Below are 19,614 nucleotides of genomic sequence, written 5' to 3'. Positions count from 1 at the left end.
ATTTATTTAAATTATACTTATAAAGCAATATATTATGTCTTAAAAAGATATGTGCTGTTTAAGTAGCATTATTAAACTGCTATAATTGCCCTTAGGAAACTTAAAACAATCCAAGATATGGTATTGCCTCCAGGAAAATGAGCAAACATCAAAGAGGATAAAGTATGATATTAAATGGGATTTGGAATAGCACTTTATACCTGTTGAACACTGATAAGTAATGAAGCCAGAATTACTGACTCTAAAGGCTTCTTTCTATGAAAAACCTCACCACTCTTTTTCAGTACAAATAAGAGAGTCCTAAATCATGTAGTTTCATTCCCACCTCTGTTCTACTTAGCCTCTACATTTAGTTTTAATTTTCACAGATAAGTACTTTCAATTAGTCAGTGACAAGCAGATTGTTGTATTTCCTCATTGTCAGACTTTTTGGCTTTTGATCCTTTGCACAATACTGGAAAATCCCAGAGAGAGCATATAAGATCTATACAAATAAATTCTGAAACATGAAGTAAAAGCAGCCTCTTTGAATACTGCCTCTGGCACTGATTCAGCACCACTTTTGTGGGAAACCTGTATTTTAAAACTACTTCAATTAAACTTTGTTTTGAAACTAAAAGTGTTTAACAGGGACAAAGCCAGTGTAGTGAAACAGCTTTCTGAAGACATATGGTTCCACATTATTTGAAAGTTCATCCAAGTCTTGTCCAATTCATATGTAAATGTAAGGCAAAAGTTCTTTATGTTTATTTCATTTTGCAGATAGCAGTATAGTTTTATTAATTTACTTTTAAGCTTCTCATGTTAGCCATCAAGAATAGAATCAGTTAAAAATGTATTTTGATAGCATTTTCATCTAATCTTAGAATCTTTTTAAAAACACTAGTCAATATGTTATTTATTTATAGAGCATTAGCAAGGAACTTTAGATCTGCATTCTTTTACTGAGAGGCAAAAAAAATGAAAGAATAAAGAATTGAACTGAGATGCTTTTAAACTTTCAGTAATGAAATCAGAAAAATCAAACCAAACCAAAGACACTGGCATTTACAAATAGACAGAGAAAAATAAAGTAACTGAGCTGGAATTCCCTTCCTATTTCTAATTTGAAAAAGCAATTCTAGTTTCAACAACCATCCCTTTGTTTTTACAACTGCCTCTTACAGCATCCATCTTCATGCACCTAACATGAAAATAGGTTTCCACGTATTTTCAGGGTGGAAAAAAACCCAACCAAAAACCAAAAAGGAAATATGAAACTTTTAAAAACAGAAATATACAAGAGCTATTTCCACAATCATGAAAAATGTTAAACTAACTGTTCTAAAGAATGAGACCCTGGTGATACACAGAGTCTGTATAACAAAGATGAGGAAATGCATATATCATGTAGTCAAAACTATTTTACAGAGAAAATAAACAAATGAAACATTAGAAAACCCCTGGTGTCCAGAATCTATAGATCCTCCTTAGGGTTTTATAAAAAAACAGACAAGTTTGTGTCCCCACTGGTCACCCTCCTCCCAGCCACACCCACACATTCTTTATTTTAGATCCTTGGATATCCATTTTGTAACATCAATGAATTGCTCTGCCTAAGTTTCATAGCAATCTGTTTATTTTATAAGACTTTCATAAATTATCCTGTTATCACAATCTCAACTTCGTAAAGATCGTTTCACAGAGCCTGGCTCTCCAGATACCTGCTTTAAGTACTGTACTCTATGGTTTTAGAGAGACAAGGAAGGAAAAAACCACCCATTCAAGCAGAGCACTTGGTTATCATATATTACAACAGTCTCTTAAACACTGTTCTTAAGTGGCATGATGACAAATCTTCTTTCCAAGTGGCTCTAAGGTAAACAAAGTTCCAAGTTAAGAAAACTGATGCACTACTAGCATTGCTCAGATACGCCACACTGCTTTTTAAAGCAGGTGGGCACATGATCTACACAGGCCTCCACTCCACTGAATGTCTTCCTTCAGATGCAGAAAATCCTGACAGTGTGGACTCTCATTGCCACAAAATGAATGGAGAATGGAAAAGGAAATATTCGAAAGATGCATGTTATCTACCTGAAACCTGCAGGCCATAAATTACTACAGGCAGCCACTGCAATAGCTTAATCATTTGTGTTAAAATATAACCCCTCACTTCCCCACTAAAACCTACTAGTCCAGAGCACTGTTCTATGGGAAACAGAATTAAGGAAAAGTTTCACAAGTCACTGAGATGACTTTCATCATCACAATTCCAGATCTGAAACTCCAGGGATGCCTGGAGGTGGGCAGGGTTTATCTCAAAATCAGCAAAAGTAAACAAACAAAAGACATAAGAATAGCATGGTCCAATAAACAGAGAGTATAAAAGGAAACAACTGAGAAGGGAAGAACTGCTAAAAGAATAATGACATCAACTGCGAAGAGCTATTATTTTGACTTGTAAATGAGGAAAAAACTCAACAAAAGTAAAGAAGACATTATTGATGAAGAGAAAAAAATACTATTGTGACAGAAAAATATTGAGGATGGTGACATATAACTTTCATATCTATAGATATTTCATCTTAATTTGAGAGTATATAAAATACTGACAACATATTCAGTATTGAGTATCAATATTGAGTATCAGATGAGCAGATTTCTGAAATGAATCTGATACCAGGTTAAAAGGGTTAACAACATTTTTCTGTTTAATCTCAGCAATATAACACATGCTGTTTATACTTTCAGATGATCATCAATGCTCCCTTCATACATAGAAAAGCATCCAGATCTACAAGCAGAACATTTTTGACCTAAGGAACTCCTTAGGTATGAGAATATTCTTCCACTCTGAACAAGCACCCTCTCTTTGCAGAAGACTCATAAGAAGATAGATCAGTGGGACTCTACTCTAAAAAAATTAGTAGGGGACTAGTGCAGATTTCTATATATAAGTATGTTTATTGAGAAAATATTTCAGTAGGGAAAACCAGTCAGACTATGGGGAGAATATAAGAAAATGTTTATATTTGTGAGCAATGTAACAACTAACTCCATAAATCATCACCCTTAGGAAATAAACACAAGATATTCTGAAAACACTTACAGGTTACATAATAAGAAAAAAAACTACTATTTCCTGTTTTACTGTTCTAAACATTAATAAACAATCATAATAACACTGAAATAATGGAACAGAGACTATTGTATAAGTTGTGGAAATATTTTAGATCAATTCTTACTGTAAAATATTACATTTGGTAATCAAGAATCACTTCAAAACTCAATACAAGATTTGATTTTTACTGTATAAGAATAATACCTGTGGCTGTGAATGATTTTCAAGTCACAAGAGCCCTATCCTCCTACACAGAGAACATACTAATCTTTTTTATCTTTCATGAATAATTTCTAAAATCACTGTAGCTAACATAATGCTTATAGTCTAGTAAAGTCTGTTGTTAAGATAAAGTATCTCATTGTTTGGAAGCAAATTTTGATCTTGGGGTCTTATTCTTAAGCAAGCAAGCAAGAATGGAATTAACAAATACTTTAAACAACATCATAAAAGAGCTTCACTAAAGTTTCCATCTCGAATAACATAAATATGAATATAAGCTTATGAAAATATTTGAAAACCAGGACCTGCACCACCTGGTCCTAAACTATAACTTAAATAGTTAAAACTTTACAAATAGAAAAGTAACACAACAATTTTGAAGATGACTATAAATGAAGATGATTTGTATAAACTAAGAGTTTATACAAGAAAGCAAGGAACACACTTGAGATCAGGTTTTTTTGAACTAAGGACACCTAGAATTGTCAAATATGTTCCATTACCACACATACATAAATAAATACTAATATTTCATAAAAATAAGTATTATTAAAGCCTTGCCACTATAGGACTAGTAGAACATCTCTATCTCCCACCAAGGCACTGGTGTTTCACTACAACTACAAAATTTACTCCATAAAAGACTTCAAGAAAAAACACTAAATGTTATCTCTAAATCAAAGATTTTTCCTACCTCAAATTATGCCTAGTAAAGAAGCAGAAACTACATCTATGACACCTCTTCCATTCCCAAGACATAAAAATCTACCAGCTGCTGTTTAGGTTGTTCTGTAGTTCTGTTTAGGTAGTTTCGGTAGTTCACTGTTGTTCTGTACACCTGGAGTTTTACTCAGCTGTGTAGATTTGTGTTAAGCATTACTTAATCTGATGCTGAATTTTCTTTGCAACTGTGCCTTGTTGGGAGACTATGGTGGTGACATAATTTATTGCTTGTTTTTAGACTTCAAAGCCTTTAAAGATTGTAAAATCGGATAAGTTTTTTGAAGCTGAAGAAATCAAGGTAATCTGGTTTTGTTATAAATTTAAGTACTGTAATTTGCATTTGTTTCTAGATTTTCTAAGAATAGTTCTGGATTACACGTTTCTAGGTGGGATATCTGTTATAGTGAAATCTAGATAAACAACACTTATAAGAAGAAAAGGGTTTTAATGAGAGCAAATAGATTCCTTAAAGCAAAGAAGCCCTGTTCTTGTCATGTAGTATGTGGAAAGTGCCTTATTTTTAATTTTTTGGGGGTCTTTTTGTGTCAATTTGCTGTTGATGAAGGAAGAGAATGTATTTTGCACAAAACATTTCAATACCTCTTGTGCTACAGAATCTGGGTGGATATCTGTAAATACTTTAATCATAGCTTACAGCTTAGGGCAGACCTCAGAAGCAATTAAATATTCAGGTGGGGAGGCAAATGCTGAAGAGGTCTAAGTCATTCTCAGCTGGATTTGCTTTAGCTAGCTCAATGCTAATGTAGGTATTTTAAGTTCTGTACTGCTGATGTACTTTGAAGAATAGTTACTGACTAACAGAATGCTTTTGAGGGAAACATAGAATATTTCTGTTTCAACTGATATTTTATATGTTTTAGACCTTTAGAAGACAGATATCCTAGAACTTTTCAAACCACTCAGTACTTTTCTAGGTCTTACATTGTAATCTGGGCTGCTCAGAAATGTAAAAATTGTTCTGACCAGTGACAAAATATTCACTGTAAGATACCTAATTTTCTGCTAGTAGAACTAGTAAGTCAGACACTGAATTCTGAAAACATGTAGCTGTTCTTGAAATTTAACTAATTATTTTCTTTTGGATTTAAACCCTAGTATTCTAATTGGAAGTTCTTCTATCAAAGTTTACTTATTTTCCACTTGTAGTATAAAGCTGCTTTGGTCAAGTTTAGTCATTCAAACCATAACACTTACTGTTTTACTTTCAGCTGTGTACAGCTATGAACATCCAAGGAACTTTACATTTAAGAGGCTTTCCTAGTCAAATAACCTTCAAATAGATGCTTTGCCCTTACAGTACTTCTTCGTAAACGAAGAAGGTTCTGCAACTTTGTTATCTTTAGCTTTCTAAGAAGGGTATCAGCATAAGGGAGGATTCTAGCTCAATCTTGTATAGGCTGAGGACTTTGTAAAGTTTAGCTCCCAAAAAAGCTATGAAAAGGGAAGAAAGACAGTTATTAAAGATTATTTGGATCAAGGATAAAATGTGAGGCATAGAAAAACAATAACATACTAAAAGGTCAGAAATGCCTAAACAGTTTCTTTTGAAGGCCTTTTATTCTGGTGTAGACCAATTGGATGATCTCATGGCCACCAGTGTTTGATGCTGCCTAAATATCAGCTGCACTTATTACTGGGCTGAACAACTTTTTGAGTGCTGGGCAAAATAAGAACTTAGTGCTTTTCTTGTCACCGTTAAACTACCGTTATTCCATCATGACTTTATGACTTCTCGTTATTTTCTTCTCAGCTGAGAAAAAAAAAAAATCCCAATTGCTCTCTACTTTTATCACACTTACCACACAGAATTCCAAAAATAGTATTTGCAGTAGCTATGTTATTGAAACTGTCTTTTCTGGGAAAAATCAGAACAACCGAAGCCTGGTTTCTGCAGATTTTATTGCTATATGCAAATGTACAGGCTATGGCAGCCCTAGCTCATGCTCTTTTCTTCATGTCTTGTTCAGCAAGTTTTGCAAGAGCCAAATGGCTCACTCTTACACCTCACAGATCAAGTAGCTGTTCAGCCTGTTCTATAGCCCTTCTTTTGGCAATACAAATAATATCCATTTCTACTTTCTACCTATTCAGAAACCTCTACAAAAAGTTCAACATCTTTTACATATTTTTTCCTATGGCCAGTTTCTTCAGAAAAAAGTAAATATTCCAAATACGCTCCAAAGATTTTTTTTTTCCCACAGGTACTACAAACCAGAAATCCAGCCTAAAGAAACAGTTGTCTAAGTAAAGTCCTTTAGAAAACTGGATTATTTCCATTATCAAAATACAAGACAATGGCCTACTAGTATTGTATAATTGGTGTTTTGCTTTTAACCATATAAAACTCCCATTTACAGAAAATGTTTCTCAAAGTGGCACAAACAGAAGGCATTCTTCACTTGCTCTGCAATATGTCAGTGGTTTTAAACAGGCTTGTCTTTTTCCACTGCATCACATTAACTTTTTACTGGATATATTTAGGATATGCCACAAAACTCCCTTTCAGCTCCAGAAAGAAGGAAAGTGATGTGCCCAGGCGATACTGTGAAACTGTTTAGAAGTTCCTAGTAGTGTTATCATACATAAAATCCACTACAGATTTTTCTGCGTGCTTTCTTATCTTTCAAAGGAAAGAACCCCCTCCTTTCCCCAAGATTCAAAGACTTTGGAGTCTCACCCAAACAGCGCTCAAGTGTTTGCCGTCTCTTAAGCACTGAACGAGGCTTAGTTTTTGCCCCCTTGGCCCCGCAGCAGCGCTCACCGAAGGGCTCTGAGCCCGCCCCGCACGGCCCGGCCCGCAGAGGAATCGCCGCCCGTGCTGTGTGCGAGTGACCTCTTGAGCCAAGGCAGCGTCACTACAGACAGGACAAGCGGCAGGTTTGCATCGACTTCCACAATGAGTAGTTTTTGAGGTACAGATGCCATATTTTTTCCCCTCTTGAAGATCCAAAATGAAATGGAGACTAAAGGGTAAATTTGTTTTCAGTGGAAACTTTGGGAAAATAATTTTTTATTATTCACTAATATGTCTTCTTTGAGTTGCCAGATGGAGAATAATTGTTAAGTGTGAAAGTGTATTAAAAAATTGTCAGGGAGCTTTGCAAGAGACTGAGAAGCTGGCACGAAGCCGATTTGCTGAAATTCAGCAGTTGTTGTATTCACAGCCATAGCACTGCATCCACAGACAAAGCAGTTATGGCTTTCAAAAGGGAAATAAGCTAAAAGTTACAAATTAATTTATACTGATGTGATTGCTTAAAAATATACTTGATTTTAAGATAATCTACTATTTCGTCAGCAATGTTTCTCATGATTCACTTTGCTCAGTGATTAAGATTTGCATTCTTATTTTATGATTCTGCAAGAATTAAGATTCAGAAAAGCAGAGTTTACATTAAAAATCTGAGATTTCTGGTAAACATAGCAGTCTCAGAAATGAATATAACAATGATGTAAAAGACCTAAGCAAAAAAAGCTCCATAGCTTGTACACAGTTTCCTAGCTCAGTTGGTATTTAGGTACATTTCTGGAGTCATATCACTGAAGACTGATATTCTACCAGATAAAATAAGAGCAATAAGATACTGAACCATTACAACAGCATATCTTTGCTATTTAAACACTGCAACCTCACTGATGCTGTCTAACTCACCTTAACTATCTATGCTGTATTTCATAAATCAAATACACAGCTTCTAATCCATTCTGAACAGAACTTTACTTGTACCAATGCCAGGAAACACAGAGTACATGAGCCTGATTGCACCAAGGAGGTTTTTTTGCTGTGTTGTGAAAGTAAATTCCTGTTGACCCCAGGTTCTATGCAGTATATGTTTAGTAATTCTTTCTGGGTTTTGAGTTCCTCTATTGTTGCCTATTCTAGGATCATTTTAACCCTAAAAAATGCATTTTGTAACTCAGTAGGACTGAAATATATATTCAAGCATAATAGACTCATGGTGGCAAAAACATCCAAGCCAACAGAGCATTTCATTCTTGTAAAGTAGTATTGTTTACAGACTGACTCTCAATACCTTAATAGCCTTATTAGTTACTTGATGAATGGTACCCTATAAAAAATCCTGTATGTCTCTTGCTTTCTTAGTAAGAAATTTTGTAAGAAAGATTGCTGTTCAAGTTGTGGAAGTATGGATATTAAAAATGTTTAAATACTAGGAAAACTAAGTTCTTTGAGGAAATATGTATCATGGTAAACTCTCACCTGTAAGAAAGACTGTTTAGGTTTCTTTCTTTCTAGTTACATTATCTGTGTATGTGAGTTGGCAGAGCAGTTCTTTCTCCCTGTGCCATCTATTGGCAGAGAGATGGGGGAATGGGTGGGATTCACCTCACCTTTTATAACAAACTGATTATGAGGTTTTAATCTGAAGACTAAAAGTTCTTATCAATGTAACAAACAGCTAAGTGACTTTTGGTAGATGTGCTTTTCTCTAGTGAGTGCTGACGGAGTCTAGGGTGACTTATGTTAAGTATCTAATCTACAGATGGGTAAGGTGAAAAGTTCTTTAGTATTAATTAATAGTAATTACTTTTTTTTCCTTAAGAGTGGTCCCTCTGACTGTTCCTAGTACTCTATTTTACAACTCAAAAGTATCAGTAACAGTATGTCAGCTGTCATATCATAGAGTTGATAAGGTTGGAAAAGACCTCTAATATCAGCGAGTCCAACCATTCACCCAGCACCACTCTGTTTACCGCTAAACCATATCCCCAAGTGCCACATCCACATGCCTTTCGAACACCTACAGGAACAGTGATTCCACCACTTCCCTGGGAAATTCGTTGCAATGCCTGACCATTATTTCAGTGAAGAAATGTTTCCTAATATCCAATCCAAATACAATCCCTGATGATCTTGAGGCCATTTCCTCTCATCCTCTCATTTGTTACCTGGAAGAAGAGACTAACACCCACCTCACTAAGACATCCTTTCCAGTAGTTGTAGAGAGCAATAAGGTGCTCCCTGAGCCTCCTTTTCTCCAGGCTAAACAACACCAGCTCCCTCAGCCACTCCTCATAAGATTTGTTCTCTAGTCCTTTCACCAGCTTTGTTGCCCTTCTCTGGACACAGTCCAGCATCTCATTGTCTTTCCAGTAGTGAGGGGACCAAAACTGAACATAGAATTCAAGGTGTGGCCTCACCAATGCTGAGTACAGGGGGATGATCACTACTGATCCTGGTCCTGCTGGTCACACTATTTCTGATACAATCCAGGATACCATTGGCCTTCTAGGCCACCTGGGCACACTGCTGGATCATGTTCAGCAGCTGTGGACCAGCATCCACAGGTCATTTTCTGCCAGGCAGCTTTCCAGCCGCTCTGCCCCAAGCCTGTAGCACTGCAGGGGGTTGTTGTGACTCAAGGGCAGGACCCAACATTTGGTCTTATTAAACCTCATACAATTGGCCTCAGGCCATTGATCCAGCCTGTCCAGATCCCTTTTTAGAGCTTTCCTACCCACAAGCTGATCAACACTCCCACCCAACTTGATGTTTGCCAAGTTGCTGAGGTTGCATATGATCCCTTGGTCCAGATCATTGACAAAGGTGTTCAACAGGACTGGTCCCAATACTGAGCCCTGGGGAGCATTTTTTGTGACCAGCTGTGAGAAAGATGTAACTCCATTCCCCACCACTCTCTGCACCCAGCCGTCCAGCCCGTTTTTACCCAGCGAAGTGCGCATCTGCTCAACCACCCCCATAGACTCGCTTGTGTCTAGGTGGCACAGCAGATTGCTGACCGTGTCCTCCTGGATTATGGGTGTTTCATTTTGCTCCCTGTCCCTGTTTTCCAGTTTAGGGAGCTGAGTACCCAGAGAAAAAATGATCTTGCTGTGAAAGACTGATGGCATTACATACATCAGCCTTTTCCTCATCCTTTGTCACTATGTTTCCCTCTGCATCCAATAAAGGTTGAAGATCAAAGGATAGATACTGCCTAACCCCAGAACAACAACAACCGCAAAAGAAATACTAGAAGGTAAGAGCTTTTGCTGCCCTAATGTCCAAATCAGTTACACTGGTAGCTGCAACATCTTAGTGTGAAGGAAGGAAGACTCTAAGAGAAGAAACAGAGAGAGAGATGGAGGAGTCTGTCTGTCATAATTGTGTGACTTCTACAGTTTCCCTTTCCTGCTTCATGAAAGTCTGAAGAAGAACAAACAACTGGAATTCTTTTGCACCCATGACTGTGATTCTTGTCTTTTTCTTTTCCCCAGCAAATATTAAAAAAGCTCTAAAAAATAAACAACTATAATGACATGACATGTCTCTCATATTGCTTGATGGGCATTAGAATTTAGGCATTACAATTATATTTTTTGGGTAAGCTTCCTGACCTGTTGGCAAGATTTGTGGTGTAAGTCCCTTGTTTAGCATACTTATATTTACAGCTTGTCTTGGTTTAGAAGATCAGTTGGCTTCATTTTGTAGGACAATCTACATAAGTTTGAGTACATAACCAATCTACTCAAGTGCTGAGGTACAACTTTTTCCACTTTTTATACAAGAACAATTGAATAGACTTGATGCCTCTATAAATGATCTTTTGACCCTGTAAAAATTTCAGTGTCTCAATATTCAGCTTCTCTTGAATACGCTGAAGACTCAGATAAGGATATAGGCAATGCTGTTGTCTTCAACAATCACAAACAAGAGTTTCTGGAGATATTTTCTACAAAGTAACTTTCACCTTGAAATGAAAGCATATATAAGCACATATAGCTATAACATGACATTTCAAAGCTGTACTTTTTTAATCTACTTGACTTCACAGCAAAAGATACAAAAAAAGCACACAAGTGTTACAAGAAAGTGCTTCCTACATTCTTTTAAGGAAATGTTGAGAACTTTTAAAGAGTTATGTTGTCTTCAGATGTAGCTAAAGAACCTTACAGCAAGTTCTGAATGTAGAACTACAAATTCTGTCCTGTCCAAATATGAATTTTTGGACAAAATATTCCTTAGAAAATATTAAGTATTACTTTAAACCAAAATAGCTTGTGAGGTACTATATAAACTAGAGGTATAATGTATCTCTGTCTGTGATAAGCCATAATATTAGCATTAAGGCTCAGACCTCTGAGGTGCCAAACACTATCTATGCACTGCTTAATTTTAGAAGGAAAAGAAGACAGTGGAAAGTATTGCGTTATTCATAATAAAAACAAAACAAATAAAACAGACAAACTTACGCAGCAGTTAGTTGTAGCTTTTGTCATTGAACAAAAGCAAATGTTCATAAATCTCATGATAAAGTATTAGAAGAGGTTTTGAACAGCAGATCATCTTAATGTCTTGGAAATGTCTTACACAATAGGATACTTGGCTAGATTCAGAAAATTTTAGATTATAGTATAGACCCCAAATCCCATTGCTATGGGTCTTGGAGACATTCTAATTAATTGGCAGTAAAAAGTGTATCAGCTGCCTGAGATATGCTCTTCAGAGGCAAGTTGTGAATTCTTTTACCTAGATTAATGAGGTAACAATCACACAGAATGCTGCTAGAGCCAATTCTTTTTCTAATTTTGCCATGTGGCTCTTGAATCAAGCAGAAATTAATTTCTCAAGCAGATAACAATGAAACACTCCAGAGAAGAAAAGCCATCAGAATCTGTTATTCATGTGCTTTGTAAAACTGCATGATTGACTGTTCTTGCATGACTACCCCTAAGCAGCTTCCCTGTGATACCTGACCTTAGGTATCTTCCACAATCAGATGATGATATCTGGTGACTTAGCACTTACCTGACATCAGGGACTGGGTTGCCTGCAACTCTGCACTCCAGCAATACTTTGTTTCCTTCAGCAACTTCCTGGCTCCGGAGCTTCTGAGTGAATTGAGGTGGTGAAAATTCATTCTCGTCCATGTTGATGAAGGGATGGTAAAGGGTCATTTTGCTCTGAGTGACACTGCCCCTTTCAGAAAAGTGTTCTCCATTCAGATGAACTCCATGTAATTTTGCCTTGGGGTCAACCTCCTCATGTGGTTTGTCAAACTCATGGTTCACCAACGTACTTAAAGCTGGTTGTTTCTTGTTAGGAGACAGGTATCCACTGTCTGGAGAAGAAGAGTCCCCATCAGGACTTCGGCCTCTTGTCTGTGCTGCCTGTCTAAATATAGATGACAATTCTTCTATAAATGTGGCAGCTTTGTCACACATCTTGTTCCTGAACGGAACTTCTTCCTGGGATGTTGATTCAGACTTTGGGCTTGTCTTAGGCATATATGGACCATCTTTCTCTGAATGTTTCAGTCTTCTGATGAAGCTGGGACTAGCAGCTAGGAAAGGTGTTTGCCTCCTAGAAACTGTGACAAAACTATCTGCTGTCTGAGATGCAGTGGATTGCTCTTTCTGATTACTTGGGAGAATATGACTTGCAGCAGATGAAGTCAGACTACTTGCTTGAGGCCTCTGTAAAGCATCTTGCTCATGCAGTTTGCTGTCCCTGAAAGAAGGTATTTCTGAAGGGCTAGAAAGAGAAGTGTTGAGACAATGAGTAAAGTCTGGTGCTGCATTCTGATCCTCTTTCATGGAACTGGCAATGGCTTCTCGAGCTATGTCAAGGCTCTTACATATCTCCTCCTGTGTAAGGAAGGCAGAAAGTTCATTTGAAAATTCACCATTCTGTATGTCTGACAGGGAATCATAGAAAAAGTCATGATAAGATGAAGCTTCTGACATATTTTCAGGATATTCCTTATTGGTGCCTCTCTCTGCACAGTAAACCTCCTTCAGCATTTAAGAAAGAGGCAAGGCCTGGCCACAGCTTCTGTCTTGCATCCTGGAAGACACAAGTACACTTCCTTAATGAAAAAACTTCTCAATTAAAAAAACCCCAGTTATATCCTTGCTCCCATAAGCCGGACACAAAACTGAGAGATGAGCAGAACCCAATGGTGCATGAAATACTTACCATAAACCTTGGTTTCTGTTAGGATGGGTTGAGGCTGCAAGTTGTCTAGGTGGAAATGAGAACACTTAAGAGTCATTTTTCTCATGCATTTTCCCTCAGAACTATGAAGACATTCTTTGTCTGTGCATTGCCTAGCACAAGCTCAATTCCACTGGACCAATATGTATATAGAATCATAGAATAGAATCATAGAATCAAGCAGGTTGGAAAAGACCTCTGAAATCAGCAAGTCCAACCCCTGATCCAACACTGTTGTGGTTACTAGACCATGACACTAAGTGCCACATACAGTCTTATCTTAAAAATGTCCACGGGAGGGAGAATCCACCACCTTCCTGGGCAGCCCATTCCAATGTCTGATTACTCTCTTGGTAAAAAATTTCTTCCTAATATCCAACCTAAACCTCCCCTGGCACAGTTTAAGACTGTGCCCTCTTGTCCTACTGCTGGTTGCCTGGGAGAAGAGGCCAATCTCCATGTGGCTACAACCTCCTTTCAGGTAACTAGATAGTGATGAGGTCTCCCCTGAGCCTCCTCTTCTCCAGGCTGAACAGCCCCAGCTCTCTCAGACTCTCCTCATAGGACTTGTGCTCGAGTCCCTTCACCAGCCTTGTTGCTCTTCTCTGGACCTGCTCCAGCACCTCAATATCCTTCTTGAACTGAGGGGCCCAGAACTGGACACAGTACTCAAGGCGTGGCCTCACCAGTGCTGAGTATGGAGGAAGAATCACTTCCCTGGTCCTGCTGGCCACACTATTCCTGACACAGACCAGGATGCCATTGGCCTTCTTGGCCAGCTGGGCACACTGCTGGATCATGTTCAGCTTCCTGTCAATCCAAACTCCCAGGTTCCTTTCTGCCTGGCTTCTCTCCAGCCACTCTGTCCCCAGCCTGTAGCACTTTATGGGGTTGTTGTGGCCAAAGTGCAGGACCCGGCACTTGGCCTTGTTGAACCTCATCCTGCTGGAATCAGACTATCTCTCCAGCTTGTCCAGGTCCCTCTGAAGAGCCCTCCTGCCTTCCAGCAGATTGACACTCCCCCCCAATTTAGTGTCATCTGCAAATTTGCTAATGGGACACTCAATCCCTCATCCAGATCGTCAATAAAGATATTAAACAGAGCTGGGCCCAACACTGATCCCTGGGGGACACCACTAGTGACCGGCCGCCAACTGGATGCAGCACCATTCACCAGCACTCTCTGGGCCTGATCCTTCAGCCAGTTCCTGATCCAGCACAGGGTGCCTCTGTCCAAGCCGTGGGCTGACAGCTTTTCCAGGAGTATGTTATGGGAGATGGTGTCAAAGGCTTTGCTGAAGTCCAGATAGACACATCCACAGCCTTCCACTCACCCACCAGGCAGGTCACCTGATCATAAAAGGAGATCAGGTTGGTCAGACAGGACCTGCCCTTCCTAAACCTGTGCTGTCTGGCTCTGATCCATTGTCCATCCTGTAGGTGTTGTGTGATTGCACTTAGGATGATCTGCTCCATAACCTTGCCCGGTAGTTTCCCGGGTCCTCCTTGCAGCCCTTTTTGTGGATTGGCGTGACATTCGCCAACAGTTGTTATTATGTTGTTATTTCACATCAATGCTATTACATTTAATTTTTTTCTGGTTTTAGCCTTGTGAAAATTTGGGGAATATATTTACTTTTTTCCATAGCACTGCCTTACTGACACTAAACTCTCAAATTCTGAGAGAAAAAGTGTTCTAGTTGAAACCATTATGAGGATCTACACAAGGATATTTGGATTAGAAATTCCAAGTAATCCTTTCTGATTAATGTTGATAATGTGTTTAATATTTTACTTATTGTGCTAATGTTTTTAAGTTGTTACCAATTTAGTAGCACTTTCCTCAACTCTGACAAATGGAATATCAAGATACCTTATGCTAAAAGTAAAACACTGAAGAAATAGATTTCACAACCATATATCGTCCTGCACAATGTAAATGTTTAATGTATATTTTGTACCAGTTTCACAAACTACAGAAATATGTATACATCTCCAGTTTCCCAACATGATTTTAGGATCAGGATGGACATTCTCTGCCTCTTTAAAGTCAGCAAGAAACAAAACATCAGGAAAACCATTCTTTTCCCAAGGGAAGGCTCTGCCTGAAAATCTCTTTGTAGAAATTTGATTGTCTAGCTGGTCACTAAGTTGTGGCTGATCTAATCTTAATTGTAATCATTGTTTCTGCAAAGCATTTAATTAAGTTTAACATCAGTGGTTTCAATAACTCTTGAAAATTCTCTTATTTTTATGATAATTTCTATGAGGTCAATTTTGCATAAGATTTTTTTAAAAAGTATATTTTCTCTTAATTGTCCAAAATATTTCTCCACTGATAGGTAGGTGGCTTGACAGTCATGCGATGCACTCGGATATATTTTACATCAGCTTGTGCAAGCTCCAATTACCTTTAGTCACTTCACCAGGGCTTATCCGGCATGTAGTCATTAACTGACTGATAGATTATTGCAATTCTTGGCCTGGCACATGCATCTCTTGATATGCCTGTTTGTCTTGCCAACAGATTACAGCCTAACACATAAAAAAGAAGTATAAGAAAACCAAAGCATTTTAGGATTTGATATATGTTTTTATAGAATACAGTGATAAGCTTATTATTTGTGGGATTGCATCTTTCTTTCCTTTTATCTGTGTTTGCAGAGCAACAAATTTAGCAACCATACCAATCTCTTGTCAACAAAATCTAAAAAAGTATATACAGTATAACTGACTACCACATAGCAGCTTTAAAGAATGAATCTGAGAAGCGCAGCAAACAGTTGGTCAAGAGGTTCAGCTGTTAAGGCATAAACTGGATGAATGCCAGGGAACCAAGTGTTAAACATGGATAGCTTCTGTCTCCTTAATCTTAGTTGTTTTTTAAAACTTAAACAAAACTTTGTTCATTCAAATGAACAAAGGTGCTAGTTTACTATTTGGACAACTTGTAAATATCTGTGCTTGAAATTATATCTTTATTTAAATCTCATACATATCAGATTCTAGCTTGTTCACATACCAGTGTGACACATTACATACTCAGATAAACTTCTTCAACTTCCAACACCAAGCTGCTCTGCTGTTTCAATGGGCTATGGGTAGGAGGACAATTTTACTTATTGTTAGTCACACGACACGATGATTAAAATTAATGTATTATAAATTAACATATCTCTTCCTAATACTCAATTTTATAATTAGAAAAATATAATGGCTACATATGTTATAATTTTCAAAGCCCACTGCCTAAATTTAGGTAAATCAGTCTGCAGGTGGGTATTTATATAAAGTCAATGAATTTAAACTTGTGCTGGTTATAGGCAATTTCTAATGCTGATCAGCCTTCTTAGGGAGAAACGTCTAGTGCCTAAAAATGTTTTAATATATCTAGCTTTAGACAGCTGAATGGAAGCTTCCAGTATAAAGACATTTTTCAGCCACACTGTAATACATGAAACCACTATTCTTTCAGTGCAACTTGTAAGCACAGTGAACTGGAGGTGAAGTATCGCTAACCCTATCAAGTAGCATATAAGATCATAATTAGAAATTTCAAATGCTATTTCTAGCTTCTCCAAGTTAGACTACAATGTATTTATAACAGTTTTCATCATCATTACTCCTTAAGTAACCTGAAAAGCCATATACTGTATCATTTAAAGACACAAACATAAAATACAATGTTGCATGCAGATCAGTGTTTACCTGTACTTCCCACATTTTTACATACAGACTATTTATAGAATCCTATTTGTATATATTTAAAAATTACTCCAAAGCAAACCCACATTTTTATATCATGAAGTTTAAATATTTTTTTTTTAAAACCAATATAGATGCTCTAAGGAATAATATGGTAAATAGTAAATTCAAAAGGTACTGAATTACAATTTTCAGGAAAAAATTGAATAATTAATCAAATCAAGGTTTTGAAGGGATGTATAATAAAATATGGAAAAACATAGAAAATCAAAGAACTCATTTCAAGAAAAGTATAAGAATCCTGAATTTGTAGAACCTGTCCCATGAGAAATTATTACTTAAAATGACCCAAAGCCTATCTGTTTAAAAGAATCAAACGAAAGAAGAGATGTATTTAGTAAGATTTTTAAAACAAAAAAAAGGCACATATTTTTTCTCTGAATTTTGAAATCTTGCAAAATTACTCCCCCAAGTACAATAATTACGTTTAGCAGAAAATATAAAACAGACCTTATAATGAGCAGGCCAATATGCAGAGTCTTAGGTATATTTAATAGCAGGTAAAGTTGTTTTTCTCCTTTGCTATCTAAGTAGGGTTAAAGTTCCTCCAGCTATTCACTAAAGATTGCTTGGTCCTCAGTAAGCATCGAGAAGACTGTGGCCTGTGCGTTACATCTGTCCTCTGTGACTATACCCCACTCATCTATATTTGGTAACTGAACTCATGTTTCAGCAGACTGCCGCTATCTGGAATTCCAGCAGAAGCAATGTTAAGCCTGGAAGTGGCACAAAGATCTGTGCACTTACTACTCATAAATTCAGAGAACTTAGCCATTTTCTTTCTACGTAATTTTGTCCTAACAGGTTTTTAATTTTTAATTAAAAAAAAAATTAGGTATTTTCATGAAAATAAATAATTATCTTTTTCTATTAAAAATAGTTTAAAATTAATAGCTTTCTTGTGTGCCTTAAAATCTTCTAGGAAAGAAAAAAATAGAATCATAGAATTATTTAGGTTGAAAAGACTTGACATTTTTAGAGTTATCAGTAGAAATAGTACATCTTTTTGTGATGATTGATAGTTATTAATCTGTAACCATGTACTACTCTGTATAAATAAATTAACCTCCTTAATTTTCACATCTCAAATTTGAAATTCTATCATCAGAAAAGAAGGATCTCCCTCAGAAATGAAACACAAAATCCCTGGAAAACATGTATTCTTTGAAAAGGCCCCACAACTCTGACACATTTATTAACCTTGAAACAATGAAAATGCATTTTTGGTTTCTATATTACTGTGTTGTAATGAAATTACCTAAAAGGATTTTATTTCAGATCATTATGCAGTGATTTCAATGTGTCAAATAAGATCAGAATCGTCATTCTGAAAATTTCAGTCTAAAAACTGAAAAAAAATTAACTGATAAACACAAAAGTTAATCTGTTTATCTAAGAGTTAATCATTGTACATCTCATTTTCAAACCATCACCTCACAGAGTAAATAAGGGTCCTTTGTCAGGCACCCAGTGTTTCTACTAAATGCACAAGACTTAGCCATTTCGGAATGGGAGTCAAAAATAGCCTGCATATAAACGGTAACAAGCTGCCTTGGGCTATCCTCAGCATTTTCTACAGGGAGTGGGTGGATGACATCCTGGTTCTTGGAAGTATATGTTTAAATTGTCACTTCTGGGAAGAAAATATATCTGCCTGGAGACACCTGTAGAGATAATTTTTAAAGAAATTCAAAGCGATTTAGCTTTTATGGATACCATTACACTGTTGTTTTGTGTAAATCAGGTATGCCCATTACTTTTTGTACAGCATGATAGAAACACTTACCCAGAAATTGAAAGACCTTGTTCAGTTTATTCCTATTGGCTTCAAGTGCTAATGAAATATTCTTTGTAACTTGGAAACTTATTAGGGCAAGGTTTTATACAGCTCTATTAGTTGTGAACAAATTTTCCCAACATCATTCTACTAAGATTTGGGGAATGCTTATAACCTTTGACCTGTACTGAATCTTTTGGAAACTTAATTTTTGAACAAGTCTTTCAATTTTTATTGCAAAAATAAACTGTATTCTCCTTTACAAAAATGGTAAAGGCAGTAAATCACTACAAACAAATGCCAAAGGGACTAAAACTTTGGAACAATTACACATTTTGAAAGATAAATGTGCAACAATATGCAATGATGTAATATTTTAGCAATTACATGTAAAATTTTAAATTAATAATAACATGAAACAGGATAAGGAATATTATGGCTAATATACCCACTCCATTTTCACTACCGATAGATTTGATGGAGCATAGCTAGACTATTCTCCTGAAATATTAATAATAGTTTCTAATACTAGTCATTCTGAGTCATTCAAAATCTCATGTCACGAATCATAAAGCTATTCTGGTTGTACAAGTTTTCTAATCCATCTGATGAAGATGTTACAGAATTCAAAAGATTTTTATTGTTAATTGGGCTAAACCCAAAATATAATAAGTATGGCTCCTTATCCTAGTAATTCATGTACTCACCTGAGAAAGCTGAACACCTTTGTTATGGTTCCTGTTATTCTATATCTTACTCTAGATAGCAGCAGGATAAAATACAAGGAGACAGGCAATCTTCTTTCCAAGACCTGAAATCAAACACCAGTATGCAAACTTCAAATAGGAATCTGTAAGAACTGCTTCTACTTTAAGCATCAGAGACAGATAAAACGCCCTTTACCAGTTGCCACAGAAACATCCAGCTATTTTGAGTTACTTACAGACATTTTTTTCCACCTCTGAAAGAGCAAAAAAAATAATCTGGTCGCTTGTGCTCAAACAGACTGGGTCAATGTCTTGCTGTATTTTAATGCCATACATA

The 19,614-nt window shown here is 36.8% G+C and overlaps 1 protein-coding gene across 6 annotated transcripts in view; it reads right to left on the bottom strand.

Moving 5' to 3' along the window:
* PALLD (palladin, cytoskeletal associated protein) overlaps positions 1-19,407 on the bottom strand; it is a 200,670-nt gene extending 181,263 nt beyond the window's left edge. For 4 of the 6 annotated variants that reach the window (XM_064652425.1, XM_064652427.1, XM_064652429.1 and 1 more), the window contains exons 1-2: positions 19,278-19,406; positions 11,841-12,878 (exon numbers count right to left, since the gene is read on the bottom strand). In XM_064652425.1, coding sequence (XP_064508495.1) covers positions 11,841-12,835 — 995 coding nt within the window. In that variant the 5' untranslated portion in view covers positions 12,836-12,878; positions 19,278-19,406. Of the gene's footprint in view, positions 1-11,840; positions 12,879-17,243; positions 17,405-19,277 lie in introns of those variants that run through there. The other 2 variants (XM_064652428.1, XM_064652426.1) reach the window with 2 other exon arrangements.
* Positions 19,408-19,614: the final 207 nt, after the last annotated feature.

The sequence above is a fragment of the Pseudopipra pipra genome, chromosome 4, assembly GCF_036250125.1.
Source record: "Pseudopipra pipra isolate bDixPip1 chromosome 4, bDixPip1.hap1, whole genome shotgun sequence".
Taxonomy (NCBI): domain Eukaryota; kingdom Metazoa; phylum Chordata; class Aves; order Passeriformes; family Pipridae; genus Pseudopipra; species Pseudopipra pipra.
This window is presented reverse-complemented; position numbering and strand designations above follow the sequence as displayed.